At 38.8% G+C, this 15,353-nt stretch overlaps 1 protein-coding gene across 2 annotated transcripts in view; it reads right to left on the bottom strand.

Moving 5' to 3' along the window:
- The window catches only part of Ak5 (adenylate kinase 5), a 265,150-nt gene that overhangs the window by 102,689 nt on the left and 147,108 nt on the right, over window positions 1-15,353 (bottom strand). For both annotated transcript variants that reach the window (XM_046443172.2, XM_046443171.2), the window contains exons 7-8: window positions 11,591-11,681; window positions 4,276-4,352 (exon numbers count right to left, since the gene is read on the bottom strand). In XM_046443172.2, the coding sequence (XP_046299128.1) occupies window positions 4,276-4,352; window positions 11,591-11,681 (168 nt within the window). The remainder of the gene's footprint in view (window positions 1-4,275; window positions 4,353-11,590; window positions 11,682-15,353) is intronic.

Below are 15,353 nucleotides of genomic sequence, written 5' to 3'. Positions count from 1 at the left end.
CCTATGAAGTTTCTGTTGGTGGGTTTCTGTCTCTCGAGCTAAGTTGTGATGTGCCTCTCTGTCTCTTTAGGGTTAGTGAGGTATGTTTGGACTACAACCTTACTTCTCTGAAGGATATAAGCAGGGTTGATTTTTCAGCATGTTCAGCTTTTTACTTGTTCTTAGGATAAAGTGGCAACTTCTAAGCTCCTTGCATCTGGGTCCAAAAAGTGGAAGTGCTCAGACAATTAGTATCCACTTAGCTGAAGAAGTGGGGGCCTTTGTTATCTTCAGGAGACCACTGGGGCCTGAAAAGTTCCATTTGGTCAGATCTGGGGGAAGGCAGGGAGGGAGTTATAATTTCGAACAGTTGTTCTACACAAGCTCAGTGTGCTCCCTTCCTTGCACAGCAGTTTTTCTAAGTGAGGTTACTGTCATGACTTTCTAAGAGAGATGCAAAAGAGGCTCAGTAAGTTACCCCCCAAATCACAAGTGAAGTAAAGAACTAAAATTCATTTCCTTGGCTTTCAAAAAAGTGGACATTTATTGAGCGTATGCCATATTCCCAGCTGTGTGGCAGGCATTGATGATACACAGAGCAGAGCCCAGTCTATACCCTACATTAAAATATCACAACCTCAGGTGCAGTGGCCCCTGAAGAAGGTGAATGCAACATGTAGCAAGAGAAGGGCTTTCTGAAAGGAAACTTGGTCCTGATGGTGCACAAATAGGGATTATCTGGGATAGAGGTGATGGAGCTGGGGAAGCTTCCCTAAAAAGGGAAGGGACTGCAAAGCACACCCCACTTCAAGGAACTGCAAATGCTTTGGTGTTGCAAGGATGTGGGTGGAGAGGAATGTAGGGGTCAGATACTGCTTTGTACATTTTCATGTATTATGCTTAGAGGTTCTGATTGAATTCTGAAATCAAGGAGCCAAGAAGGGTTTTAAGTAGTAGAATGCCATGACTGAGTCTGCTTTCACAAGATCATTTTAGGAATGAGAAGACTGGGGCAGGGAGACTGGTTAGAAGGTTGTCCCTGTGGTCCTAGGGAGGAAGGCTGAGGGTGTGAACCAAGGAAGGGGTAGTGGAATTGGAGAGGGTTGGAGCAATTCCTGCATGGAACTGACCAAATGGACACAAGGAAGGAGAGAGGCTAGGAAAACACCCTTGTTTCTGGCTTGGGCAGCTGGGGGGATGGTGGTATCATTTACTGAAATAGAGAAAACAGAAGGAAGAACAGATTTTGTGGGGGAAGATGGTGAGCTCAGTTTTGGACGTGTAAGTTTGAAATGCACATGGGAAATCTCACCAGTGCTATGTAGTAGGTAGACATGACAGGAGCTTACCAAGGAATTCCACGTGAAGCCGGGACCATAGTTGTTACTGAGCTTCTCAAAGGAAAATGCGTGCAGTGAGAAAAGAAGGGGCCACTACCAGGATGTTGGGGAACGCCCACATTTGAATAATGGACCAATGGAGAGTTCAGCAAGGAAGCCAGGAATGAATGAACAGAGAAGTAGGAGAGAGGGAGAGCGTTAGTAAGGAGGTGCTGCAGCCTGAACAGAGCTTTGCAGTGAAGGCTGACTTGGTGTTCACTAAACCCATCTCTCTCTCCCTGGGCACATTAGGAAGCTCCATTTTCCAGGCTCCTTGCATGGTCGTAGAGCCAGCATCTAGGGCTGCCACTGACCATGAGGCGAGCTCATGTGCAGTTAAGAGCAGGTACATCACCCTCAAGCTCTTCTCCCCATCCATGATCCCTTTGGACTCACTTATAAAATGACCTCTGGAAGGAAAGCACTCAGATTTTCAGTTTTATTTTCTACCCCAGCACAACCGAGTCTATTTTCCCTGATCCTGGCTCTGGAATCAGATCTCTGGGTTTGAACCTCTTACCAGCTGGGTGGATTTGAATTAACTGCTTAATTTCTCTGCACCTGTTTCCTCATAAAAACTGGAATAATAGCATAAATATGTATTTCCTAGAGTGTTCTGAGAATGAAATTAGGTAATTAATGTGAAGCACTAAGAAGAATATTAAAGACTCTAGAAATGTTAGGAATTAAGGGAGAGTAGAATGTCAAGGACAAGGGAATGGCTTATGGCAGAGGCCCATGGATTAACTGCCTGCAGGTCAGATCTGTTCTGCTGCCTACTTGTGTACAGCCTCTTAGCTGAAAATGTGACATTTTAAAGGTTGAAATAAATCATGTGGGGAGCGGGAGCATGGGAGGAATAGATGAACTCTAGATAGGGCAGAGGGGTTGGAGGGAAAGGGAGGGGGCATGAGGTTAAAAATGATGACAGAATGTGATGATCATTACTATCCAAAATACATGTATGAAGACATGAATTGGTGTGAATATACTATGTATACAACCAGAGATATAAGAAAGTGTGCTCTATATGTGTAATAAGAATTGTAATGCATTCTGCTGTCATATATAAATAAAAAAATACATAAATCATGTGAAAATTACGCGGAGTTCAGATTTCAGTACCCATAAATTTTTGTGGGGACACAGTCATGCTAGTTAGTTTACATATTTTTATGGCTGCTTTGTGCAACAATGATGGGATTTGAGTAGGTACAACAGAGACTATATGGTGAGAAAAGTCTGAAATATTGAAAAGCTGGTTCTTTAAAGAAACAGTTTGGTGACTCCTGGATTACAGTGTCAAATGCAGTAAATGTCAAGAAAGATAAGTAAAAAGTGCTGAACAGAATTAGCAATAGATTACCAGTGACTCTCATCATGGCTTTCCTGGAGTGGTAGAAGAAAATAGATTTTTGGTGGCAGGCAGATCCAAGTTTGATTTCTGACTCTGTAACTTGTTAGTTGTGTGGTCTATTTCTTCCCTTTTCCTGTCTGTTCCTTTCCATTCTTTCATGGACTTGTTTCATGGTTTTGAACCTTTCCTTTATTTCTTTGAATGTTCTAAATATTCCTCTATTAAGATTTCCTTCAGATTTTTTTTTCTGTTATTTCTAGCTCCTGGGGGTGTGAAGCCTCCCATTTGTTGCTGCCTGTCTTGTTATATGTCAATTTTTGTTCCCATTTTAAACTAATACGCGTCACAAATAGAGCAAAGAGATCTGACCGGTGCAGTCTATAATTTTAGGTGCACATGATGAGTGGTTGTTTGGCATTTGCTTCTGCTGAGGCCTTACGAGTCAGCGACTGAAAAGGCTCCAAAAATGTATCATTGAACAACCTCTTTGGAGGCTAGGACCGAGGCACTAGAGTGTGGGTGTTGGGGAATGTGCCTCAAGTTCACATTCCCACTGTGAAACCACTTGTTTAACCTTGACCTAATTATTCTTCTTGTTTAAGTTTTCTTTTCTGTGAAGAAGAAATAAAAATTCCTACTCTTTAGAGATACCGTGAAGAATTAGTGAAATAATATAAGGAACTCAGCATAATGTTGTACATGTAGTGAGTACTTGATAAATATTAAAAACTACCATAAATATTTGGTAGATATTATACACTTGGCAATATTTTCTCCTTGTTTCGTGATATAAGGAAGAAGCTTGATGTTCATGAAAATAGTTTATGAAAATACAAAATGTACAGTTGATTATTATGTATGGACACCGGTCAGATCTCTTTGCTCTATTTGTGACGCGTATTAGTTTAAAATGGGAACAAAAAACCCTCATTAGAACATATTCACTTAGTTTTCAGCCACTGGTAAGGAGCACTGATGGATGTTGGGGGGAGTTTCAGACATTATCCTTTTTCAAAAATAGCTAATTAGAAGTTGGATCATTTGCCAACTATTTTGGGTCATTAAAATACAGCAGGAAAGAGAGTTCTTCTGCAAAGAGGGAAAATGACCCAGATAAAGTTCTTCAGTCTTATTCAAAGAGAACATATATTTATTTTTTAGCCATGTTTTCCTCAGTCATTATTCCAATTGAAAGGTTAGAAATAGACTGGCAGAGCCCTGAGCCCATAGCTAATTCTCATACATATTACCTATCTATTAGTGGGAAGGATAGAAGCGGGCAAATTCTTGGGCAAGAGAAACTTACTTCTGTCTCAAGTAACTTCCAACCACAAATCTTTCCTTAATTAACTGTTACTTTGGGTCTATAGATAAGGGAGGGTCAAAGAGCCAAATGGTGAAAGAAAGCTGTAGGCTACTATGATTTATCATGAAATATGTTATTAGTTACCCACAAGGATTTCACAAAATGAAGTCTTATAATTCTATTTTTCACAAAAAAATCACAAAGGCTAATATTAGAAACATTTAAATAGAGAAATAGTTTTAGATTTATATTACCTGATCTTCATAATCAGATCCTGTATCAATGATCTCTCCAGTGTCCAACATCATTGAAGGATCAAAGTCACTTGAACCTAAATTTAGAAAAGGAAAAATTAGCTGATGGAGGCTGTTTCTAAAGAAAGAAATCCCCTCTTGGGTTTCCATATTGTTCTAGGATTCTATTAAATTCACAAACATTTCTAGATGCTTCCCATCTGCCAGGAACTGCATTTGAGCTGGAGATTGAAGATGCAGATACTCAGGGCACTGTGTCCACCCCTAAGAATATGACAGTACTGTGGAGAATGATTTGTCAACAGCAAGATTCAGAAATCAAGAAGAGTGAGTCAAGTGTGACTAGTAGAGGAAGTGGTGGAGTTGGGATTCTTCATAAGGAGCTGATCTGTGAACATGAACACTCAGGGCAAAATGTGATTTGTCCAGGAGAAATAGCTTCAAGATGTGCTAGAGTAACTAAGGCAGAAGGAACACCACATATGGAGTGGGAGAAGAGCAAGAATTTTCCAGAAATAAAAGGGCTGAATCTGCCCACTCCAGAAAAACCTGAGATGTTTTCCCTCAAGCCTTTGGGGTCACCTCAGTCTCTGAAGGTGAGAAAAATGAGATTAACTTAATTTTTTAATAGAAAGATTGCTCTCCTGTGTTAGAGTCTATAAACAAGTCAAAATAACACCTGGCATTTTGCCAGGGGAATGTTAGCATTTGTAAACAAGTCTGGATGGTGCCTGGCAAAATGCCAGAGGGAGTGGTTTGAGAAGTAACAAAAGCGAGCCATTAAGTGTGGAGATTCCTTATTGGTTGACTGATGTATCTAGTTTATGCTAATTAGATAAGTTGTGTGGAATGTATAAATACTGCTCCTGTCCTGCAATAAACGGCTCCTACTCCTGCTGTATCAACGTATACAAGTTGTTCGTCACCCCCTGGTTATTCTGCTGCAGCCGCAGTTATAGGTTACATTAAATCACTTATCTATTTCTTCCCAAACTTAAACCACTGATTTTCACAAAGGGGCTTCTGAAGCACAATTTATTCATAGTTCTCATTTAATAATTCAAAATATACATCATCTCAAAATATACATCACCTTACCAGGAAGGAAAATAGATACAAAATCTAAAAGATTTATATTACCATAATCTAAAATATTATGTATCCTGTAAAATAACGAACAAACTCATATTTTACTATAAATGTGGCCTTGCTGAATAATTCCTGGTTAGACTATTGTATGAGTAATATTTAGTGAAAATAGCTTTTCACAAAACATCAAGCATCTCGCACACTTCTCAGACATGGACCTGTCCCAGAGATGTTGCCTCTGTACTCTCCCAAAACAGGAGCCAAGACTTCCTGGTGCGGTGGTGCATGCCTGTAATCCCAGTGGCTTTCGAGACTGAGACAGGAGAATCATGAGTTCAAAGCCAGCCTCAGCAACTGCGAGGTGCTAAGCAACTCAGCGAGACCCTGTCTTTAAATAAAATACAAAATAGGGCTTGGGATGTGGCTTGGTGGTTGAGTGTCCCTGAGTTCAATCCCAGGTACCAAAAAAAAAAAAAAAAAAATTGAGAGCCAAGGTGTGTCCTCATTCTGCTTTTCTCTTTGCTCTCTTATCTTTAGCGCCCCCCTACCCCCATCTATTACCATGACCAAGTGCTAAGCAGCAACACCACTGTTTCTGTCTTCAAAAATTTTTAAAAACAAGATAAAGTTTTCCCATATGGAGATCCTTGAACCATCAAGCCATTCTGGAGAAGTCAACTGATGCAGAGTTGACATGTGTAGTGGCACAGGTGTGTTCAGAACAACTCTACTGATGCTAGTTGCCAGTCACATCATTGGAGCAGCCTTGGCCAATTCTGTTGCTAATGAGGCAGTTGGTAGAATGGCACTGGGAAGTCTTTGCCCCTTGATACCAAGAGGGTAAGACTAGAGCATGAAGTGGGAAACTTTAATTTTTATGTGTACCTTTTTAAAATGAGTGGGATTATATGTAATTTTTCTATCATTGTGCTTTGGTATTTTTCAAATAAAGAATTTTGTAAGTGTATCTTGGGGACAAAATACTTGACTGTCTCAAAGCCCAGTCTGAAAGTCAGCTTACATTTATGTGTTAAAGGCAGTAAAGATGTTAGAAGTAAATTGCAATTTTTTTTTTCATTATATGTCATAGATATTTTAGAACCAAAATTTTGCAGAATCCCACTCTGTCATTTTAGAAGAGAAGAAAACGAGATGCAGAGAAGTTAAATAACTTGGTGAAGGTCAATACAGAAAGTATGTGAGATCAAAGGCATGGCCCTTAGCTCTAATTCCTTCGAACATACTCCACCACTGCCTCCAAATAGCTTTACAAATATTACCTTTCACTCAAGTCTCTACAGGAGAGGACCTGGAGGGGTATACTGTCTATTCTGCATTCTGAGAAAATGAGGATCAGTGATAATTCTCAGTGAGCTCGATCTTGGGATGACTGTGAAAATGGCAGGGTCACAAGTGGAATTAAGGAGTCTTGTTCAAGCCCATGACCATCAATGTTCCATTGCTGCTATTGGTAGCATCATTAAAGGTAATATGAATTTTGTTTAGCTGTCATTACTTCCTCAATGTGGCTGTTATCTACCACTGTCTAGTGACATGGTGATAGGTAGGTGGATTCAAACACTACCTTCAAATCAGCTTTATTTAGAATGATTCATGTGGCATGAGAAACACAATTTGAGCACAGAATCTTATTAAATGTATAGCTTCTCTTAGTGCCTGTGTCCTACTTATTTTGTTTAACTGGAAACAGTTCTTTCAATTGTTTTCAAAAAGTACAACCTGAAGGGCTCTTCAAAAACCTAGTTAACAGATACCACATATGAATATTTGATACTGAAGCAAGTTTATTAGGAAATTATCTTTGACAATAGCAGAATGAAAAGATTTTTTTTTGTTTAAGAAAAACTCCTGCTTATAATAGGAAGAAGAGATTGGCTTTCCTAATCAAGTGCTTTTAACAGAAATTCCAATATATCATTAAGGGATAAAATTTCTCGACACATTGTTGCTCCTGGCAACAGCAGCATTAATATATCAGGAGGCAATAGACAAAGGATATCATCAGCAGCTCAGATAATGATTGAAAAGCTTTCTTTTTTTCTTTTAGCATTGGTTGCTTGGTATGCTCAAAATGGGACCTTTAATAATAGTCCACCATTTGGCATGTGAAACAAGGAGGTAAATACAGACATATGTACACACTTTTGCATTCTTTCAATGGGCAAATTAACAACTGCAAATGATCTTGTTACTCAAAAAAGACAGCAAAATCAGGGCATTTTGAAAAAGTGATAGTGTGGTTTTCATTTCTCCTGATTTTGAACCTCTCGATTTCTTTTCAGATTTAAAAATATCTGTTCTATAGATAGTATGGAAAGGTCTTAGCTGAAATGTAGAACCCCACAGGGAAGACTTAGCGTCACTAGTTTTAGATGTGGTATGGTCTTCGGAAATATTATTTTCAGGTTGTCTCCTTTAATTTAAATGGAAGATGAGACAGATTGGCTTTAGAGGTACTAGAGACTAAATGCATTGCTTCCTGAGACAATGTTAGAGACTTTTTTCCTCCTGGTAGATTGTTAGTCAAAAGTTTTAGGAATTCTCCTTCCACTTTGAGTGCTTCCTGAACAGTGACAGGTGCAGGTAAATAAAACCCCTCCAATCCTCCATTCAGTCCTCCAGGGAAAGCAGGCTCTCCCTTGCTCCAATTTCCATTAACTGCAGGCTGCTCTGTAAGAGGAGGTTGCGTTTCATCCCTGAATCTAAAAAAATGCAGCTTAGAAATGAAATGCATTCTGTGCATACATGCTGAATGAGAGTAAAGAAAAGGATGTTTACACTTTACCTTTGCAGATCTTGCTCTCATTCACTTACTCTAATAACACGAAGTACCTCCTTGTAAATGCCCGACTGCATCAGGCACTAAGAATCCTTCTCTAATTTCAACAGTCATGGAAAGTGTTAGCAATGCTTTTGTGTCAGAATTCCTTTGAGGAAGAGAAAAATATTATTTGGAAAAATATCCTGAGTATTTGGAACCAGGAAGTGAGCTCCTGGACGGATCTGGGTGTTGCAGGATGGTTCTGGGTGAGAAGGGGAGGGGGGTGGATTATTTCAATACTCCAGGACAAGGGTTGGGAAAGAGGAAAAGAGGCAGGGAGAAGAGAGTAGAAGAAAATACAGGAAAAGGAGGGAAATTTGTATGAGCCCTCAAGTCCTTAGCAAAAATACTACCACATATATAGCCTTTTTAGTGTGGCAGCCACATGTTTTACACATAGAAATCATTCACTCTTGGCAACAATCCTATGAGGTAGGTGCTATTATTTCCTTTAAAAAATAAATCTCAGTCCCTTTTATAAAAAGTTGCTATTGAAGCCAACCACTTCCAAGTACAACCATCAACTCTGAACAAAATATGAATTACACCTAGGAATTGAAATTAACCTAGATGAGTTCTGGCTGTTTTTTTTAAAATGCATATATTTCCTCTTTATAGATAAGAAAATGTAGGGCCAGAGAGATTGATTGATGTGGCCAGATGGCTCTTCCAGAAGTCCTAATGGAGGACTCCATAGAGCAGAAACTGCAGATGAAATTGAAAATTTGGAGCTCATGGCAGCCTATGGGAAAAGGTTAGCCCTCAGCTTGGGAGCAAAGACTTGGTGTGCCTGTAAATCCCATGCTTAGATGGTGGCCCAGCTGAGGTGGCCAACTGGAAAAGGAAGACCTTATGTACCCTCTCTTATGAGATTCACACTGGGCATCAAACCCTCCCTGGTTCTCTGTTTTTCTTTCTGTGTGTCCTCATGAAATCTTATGCTTTAATAAAGGAAACTGCTGCTTAACCAACAATCCTGTACCTAAAAATCGTGCAGGAAAAGCACAGGACATTATGCAAGGGCTTAAACAAGTCTGGAATGGTGTCTGAGAGGCTCCTTGAATAAATCACTCTTGTACTGAGGCCAGGATCTAGCCAGGTGAAGGATAAGACTATAGAGTTGGAAGAGTGGAGGGATATAATGAAGACAAGTTTCCTGAGCAACTGGGAAAACAGGTACAAAACAGCTACAGAAGGAAGGTACTGGAGCCATTGAAGGAACCACAAGAAACTGATATGAGTGAGGGATGGAGGTGATGCCCTGCACAGTGGGAAAGCTAGGGATTTGTGGCTTTCTGCTATGTGAGGAGCACCAGTGCCCAGCCTGCTGGAAGGTCATTGAAAGGTTTGTTTTGTTTTGTTGTCAGAAGCCAGCACAGTTGCAGTACTGCAGGACAAAGCTACTTTGGAGAAATGCCACTAGTGAGCCATAAGGTGCTACAAAGTTGTAAAGAGCGGGCAGCAAAATTCAGCTCCTTCACTCTACCGTATTAGCAAACTAAGGATATCTAGCAGCTAGAGACTTGTTCTTATTTCTAAAATTATGTTCTAAATAAAATATTAACTTAAAAGGCACAGGAATCGTAGCATTTTCTTTTTCAGAGCAATAGTAGTCTTATTTACATGATGCAACACAGTTCTCAATATTCCATCTTTCCTGCAACAGGCAGGAAATATCACTAGAAAATTAGGCAGCAGAGTTTGCATCAGTTATCTGTGCTCTGCTGGTCTGCCCAGAAAGATCTCCATCTCTTTCTTCTTACAATTCTTCCATTCTTGGCAGCTACACTTAGGTCGCTTCAAATGGTGGTTTAAAATTTTAAGTGTTTTGCCTTGTACTTCATAGCTCAGAACTTTTTTTTTAACTTTTGAGGCCATAACTCTGAAGAAAGGTCAAGACTGAGACCAAGATTTGAAGGGTGAGATAGCACTATGTGTGCAGCTGTTGCTGTGGTTAGCATGATGTCCAAGGGCAAAGCTCAGAGCAGAAGCACCTGAACCAAAATGCTAGACGGAAGGCAGCATTGCAGGTCTAATGTGCCCCCGTTTCCTCCGTGCTTGTGACCACACCAAATTGATGAGACAGAAGCTGGCCAAGATGAATTGGCCAATGATCCCTATGAAGGTGGTGCCTCTCCATAAGAGAAAGGTGAGGGCCATGGAATCAAGCGTAGAGGAGAGTCCTAGGAGCTTGTGTAGAAACCCATGTACAAAATGACATGGAGGCAAAGCCAGCATCCAGAGAAGAAAGAAAATATTCTGTCTTAGGGCCTCATTGAGTACATACAATACATGGTGGAGAGCCATGGGGAGGGATATGAGGCCTTGGCTGGGAATGGGAAGAATTGCTATCAGGATACTCTGAAACACATTGGGAAGATCAATGTCTATAAATGTTTTTACCCAGCAGAGTGGCAAACCTTCATCGATTCTTCTCAGAAGAATAAGATGGAGGGTGAGTGGCTGGTTTACAGCTGCCCCAGGCTGAGCCCGTCTCTGGGACCAGCAGTGTTGAAGGCAAGGAAGGATGTGTGGCTTCAGAAGAGCTAGCTACATGCCATGGGATCAGAAGGTTTTCCGTACATACTCACTCACACACATATTCACACTCACCCAGTATCCTTCCTGGATAAGGAACTGTTTCTCAGAGGCTCAACTTACACTCTTCTGGGGGCTCATGGAAAAGCCAGAGCGTGCTGTTTGAAGAGTGGGCATTTCATTTGAATACAGTTGTGTACATAATAAAAACTTTATTATAAAAATAATGTTGTTCTCAGTCTTGACCTTTCTTCTGAGTTTTGGCCTCAAAAGGTAAAACCCAAAAGTTCTGTGCTATTTTTAAAAAAGAGAGAGAATCATCTACTTAGAACTGGTAGGTGAAGCTATATGGGCAGTGAGTTGGACCAGAGTCAGAATAGAGAATAGAGAACCGTGAGTGCCACCTGTCTGAGGCAAACTCCTAGGTGGGAGTGCTAAAGAAGGGAAGGGGCAGGGCCCACAGGAGCTAGCTGTGGATTGGGATGGAAGTTCTTTACTCAGGCAATATAGAAAAAACCCTTTTAGGCTGGGGGAGTCTTGGAGGAATTATAACTTTTAATTGTTGCACAAAGTATATGGATTAGTTTAGATTTTTTTTCCTATTACGTTGTGACTACCTGCTAATTTAGATGTGCAACGACAGGAAGAAAAATGTTAACAAACTGCAAAGGACAGATTTATAACCCTTCCATTCTATTTTGGTCTATCCCTTTATTTTTAAACCAGAAAGAACGAGGGCTGTCCTTTAAGCTTACAGCAATTTGTTGGGCTTTACCCATTAATACAAAGTACGACATTTGGCAGGTGATCACGGTGTATTGTTGCCCAAAGGACGTAGCAACTTACCTGCTGCATTTTCTTTGTTGGGAAATAATTTGCTGTCAACTGCCATACTGATGTCATAGAACACCTCATCCTCGTTTCGGTCAGCATCAAACTGGGGGAAATCAGGACAGACAAATGTGGAATGTGAGTATGCATAAATCAGTTCATCACCAAACATAATGAATGTGCATTGCACAACTGTATCTGTGATGAAGAAAGACAAAGGAAATAAGGCACTCAAGTCTTCAATCAGACATTTAGAGAGTTTTTAAGTCCAGATTTCATATCAAATAAAGAAAGGCATTAGGAAGTAAATGTATATTCACTTAAGGATAAGAAAAGTGCATACCATATTGTCTTCACATACAAAGCAAAGTTTCCCCCCCGCAGGTATTGGAGATCAAACCCAGGGCTTTGCACTTGCTAGCCAAGCATTCTACCACAGAGCTATACTCCCAGCACTTTTTCAAATTTTATTTCAAGACAATCTTGCTAAGTTGACCAGACTGTCCTCAAACTTGCCAGCCTCCTCTCTTAGACTGCTGAGTAGCTGGGATTATAGATGTGTATGACTGTGCCCAGCATAACCCCCCTCCAAATCAAATTTAAGATACTGTACTGAATACAACAAATACTATATTACAGATATGGTTTGTGAACACTATAGACTTAGATGTAACAAAAATTAAATATTTATTTTACCATTCCATAACATTTACAAAATTTTGAATATCTTAAAATAATGTGGCTATATGCACAAAACTGCTGTTTCCCAAGAGGTTCAAGTGTTTAAAATACATCTTTCTTTTTTGTTAAAAATCACATTATTGAATTATAATCGATATACAACAAGCTGCATGTCTCTGTAGTGTACAGATTGTCTAAATTTTGGTATCTATACATACCTGGGAAATAATCATAAAATCAAAATAGTGAAAATTATCTATCACTCCCCAAAGTTTAGAATAATTTTTCCTATCAGGCACCATGGATCTGCTTTCTGTTAAATTATTTGCATTTTCTAGAATTTCATATAAAATGAAAAATATGCAATCTTTTTTGTCTGGATTCTTTCACTCAGCCCAATTATTTTGAGGGTCATCAATGTTATATCTGTAGTTAATTCCCTTTCATTACTCAGTAGAATTCCATTGCAGGTATATATTTTGAATCCCATCCCAGTAATTTTTCATCTTAGACATTGTAGATGTTTGATTTGAATCTGTGTGTGTATGTGTGTTTCTGGGGATAGAGCTTGCACATGTTAGGTAAGTAAATATTCTACTACACTTAGGTCGCTATACCCCCAGCCCTAATTCTTTTTTTTAAAAATTGTTTTTCATGAATTTAATTGTTTCAATATCTGAAATTAAATTATAATAGCTATTTCAACATTCTTCTTTGCTAATTCTAACATTTACATCAGTTCTGATTGATTTTTACCTCTCATTATGGAGAATTTTTTTTCTTTGTATGCCTGGTCCTTTTTTTTTTTTGGATGTCAAGCATTGACATTTGGACCTTGTTGTGTGTTGGATATTTTTGTATTACTATAAATATTCTTAAGCTTTGCTCAGGAATGCAATTTAATTACTTGGAAACAGTTCAATCTTTCAAGTCTTGCTTTTAAGATTTGTTAGGCTGGACCAGAAAATTATTGAATTTAGGGTTATTTGTTTCTTACTAACAGTAAGGGAAGACTTTTCTTGGTCCACTCTTCAGAGTCTTGTCAATGAAGAGGTTTTCTACTCTGGCGGGAAGAAAGATGCATAAGTCCAAGCCTGGTGTGAGCACCAGGTAATGTTCCTTCTTACCCTTTCAGGGAGTTCTTTCTTGGTTTCAGGTAATTTCCTCATGTGGATTCACTGAATAGGACTTTGCTGAATACTGGAGGAGGGAGGCCCTCAGCTTGTCTCCAGAACTCTCTGTGCTGTGCTCTTATCTCTGATATTTTGGTTCTATGAACTCAAACCACCTTAGTCTCTTGGACTCGCGGCTCCATCTCCTCACCACACGTCTACCAGACTCCCCAGGGCTCCTTTTTCCCTGGCACTGAAGAATGAAAACTCTCCAGCCAGTCAACTGAGGCAAGCACAGGGCTCACTGTACCTAATTCCTTTCTCTCAGGATCTCTTCATTGTTTGATGTCCAGTGTCTTGAAAATCATTTTAAAATAATTTTTCATGTTTATGTATTTATTTGCTTATTTAACTTTTGATCATTTCATGTGGGAGGGAAAATTCAATCTCTTTTTATTCCATTTTGTTAAGGGGTAGAAGTCTCAATTCATTAGTTTTTAATCTTTTTTTAAAAAATTCTGATTTGTTATATATGACAATGGAATGCATTACAATTCATATTACATATAAAGAGCAAATTTTTCATATCTCTTGTTGTATACAAAGTATATTCACACCATTCATGTCTTCATACCTGTACTTTGGATAATCATGTCTATCACATTCCACCATCATTTCTAACCCTATGCCCCCTCCTTTCCCTTCCCACTCCTTTGCCCTATCTAGAGTTTGTCTATTCCTCCCATGTTCTCCCTCCCTACCCCACTATGAAACAGCTTGATGCTGGTTGTTTTAATGAATCATAATAATAGCCATTATTTATCAGGTGGTTAGTATGTGCCCAATACTGTTAAAACACTTCATGAACTAGATTTATTTTTAAAGTCATGTTTGTTGAGGTATAATTTATATATGGCACAATTTACCCCACTTAGTTTTATAGCTATATGAATTTTGATAACATAAATATAAAAAATGACAACATTTTATGGATATATAGTACTACCATCAAGATATAGAATATGTTACCTTGTTCTCCTTTACTTCTTTTTTTAAACAAATAGAGAAATTAATTTTAATATATTTTCATTTAACCCAATGATTACCAACATAATTTGCAAAGAAAATAATTGTTATTAGATATTTCATGTTCATTTTCTTTGTCCTAGTAATTCTTTGGAATCTAATGTCTATTTAACACAAAGCATACCTCAATTCAGACTAGACACATTTCAAATACTCATTGGCCTCATGTAACCAATGGCTGCCATATTGGCTCCTTTCTCCATCTTGCACCTTTTGGTGAGACATATACTGTAGGCTGCATGATAAGTCCCATTGTTATGTGGTTTCTTGTTGAGTTCCATCAGAAAGGGACACCAAAGAGATGAACTTAGAATATACAAGAGTAGAGGGAGGTGTTTTATTCCTCCCTATAAGACTCTATTAGACTGCGAGTTGGTTTCTACATGCTTTTGATGGGAGTAACTTCAGTTAGGTCACCTTCTCCTACAAGTTTTTCATAGTAGCTCTCTCTTATTTTACCTCCTACCTCTCCAAGTTTACAGAAGGAAAGGTGCTTCACAACATTTGTTAGTTACTCTCAACCTTGCCCTTACCTTAAATTTGGTCTTTTGAATGTATCCTATATTTCTTGAATATTCTGCTCATGGTTTCTTACTAGTGTCACTGTGAGGTCAACTTTATTTTCAAGATTATATATTTTGTCTTCATTGTCTGAGGTCCTAACTTCCAAGTGATCTAGTCTGTTGGTGATGGTATCTATTGAGTTTTTTAATTGGCTTATTGTTTCTTTTGAGGATTCTATTTTTTTTTTTCAGTATTTTTTTCTTGAAGTAATCTCTTGCAACTTGTATTCGCTCCTTTATCTCTTTGTTGGAATAATCTATTTTTGCATGTATCTGCTCACTTAGGTCATTCTTTAATTCCCAAATCATCTTAGTTATGTATATTCTGAACTCCTT

Source organism: Marmota monax, unplaced genomic scaffold, assembly GCF_021218885.2.
Source record: "Marmota monax isolate L192 unplaced genomic scaffold, Marmota_monax_Labrador192_F-V1.1 WCK01_AAM20220418_F8-fsc00046, whole genome shotgun sequence".
Lineage (NCBI taxonomy): Eukaryota > Metazoa > Chordata > Mammalia > Rodentia > Sciuridae > Marmota > Marmota monax.
This window is presented reverse-complemented; position numbering and strand designations above follow the sequence as displayed.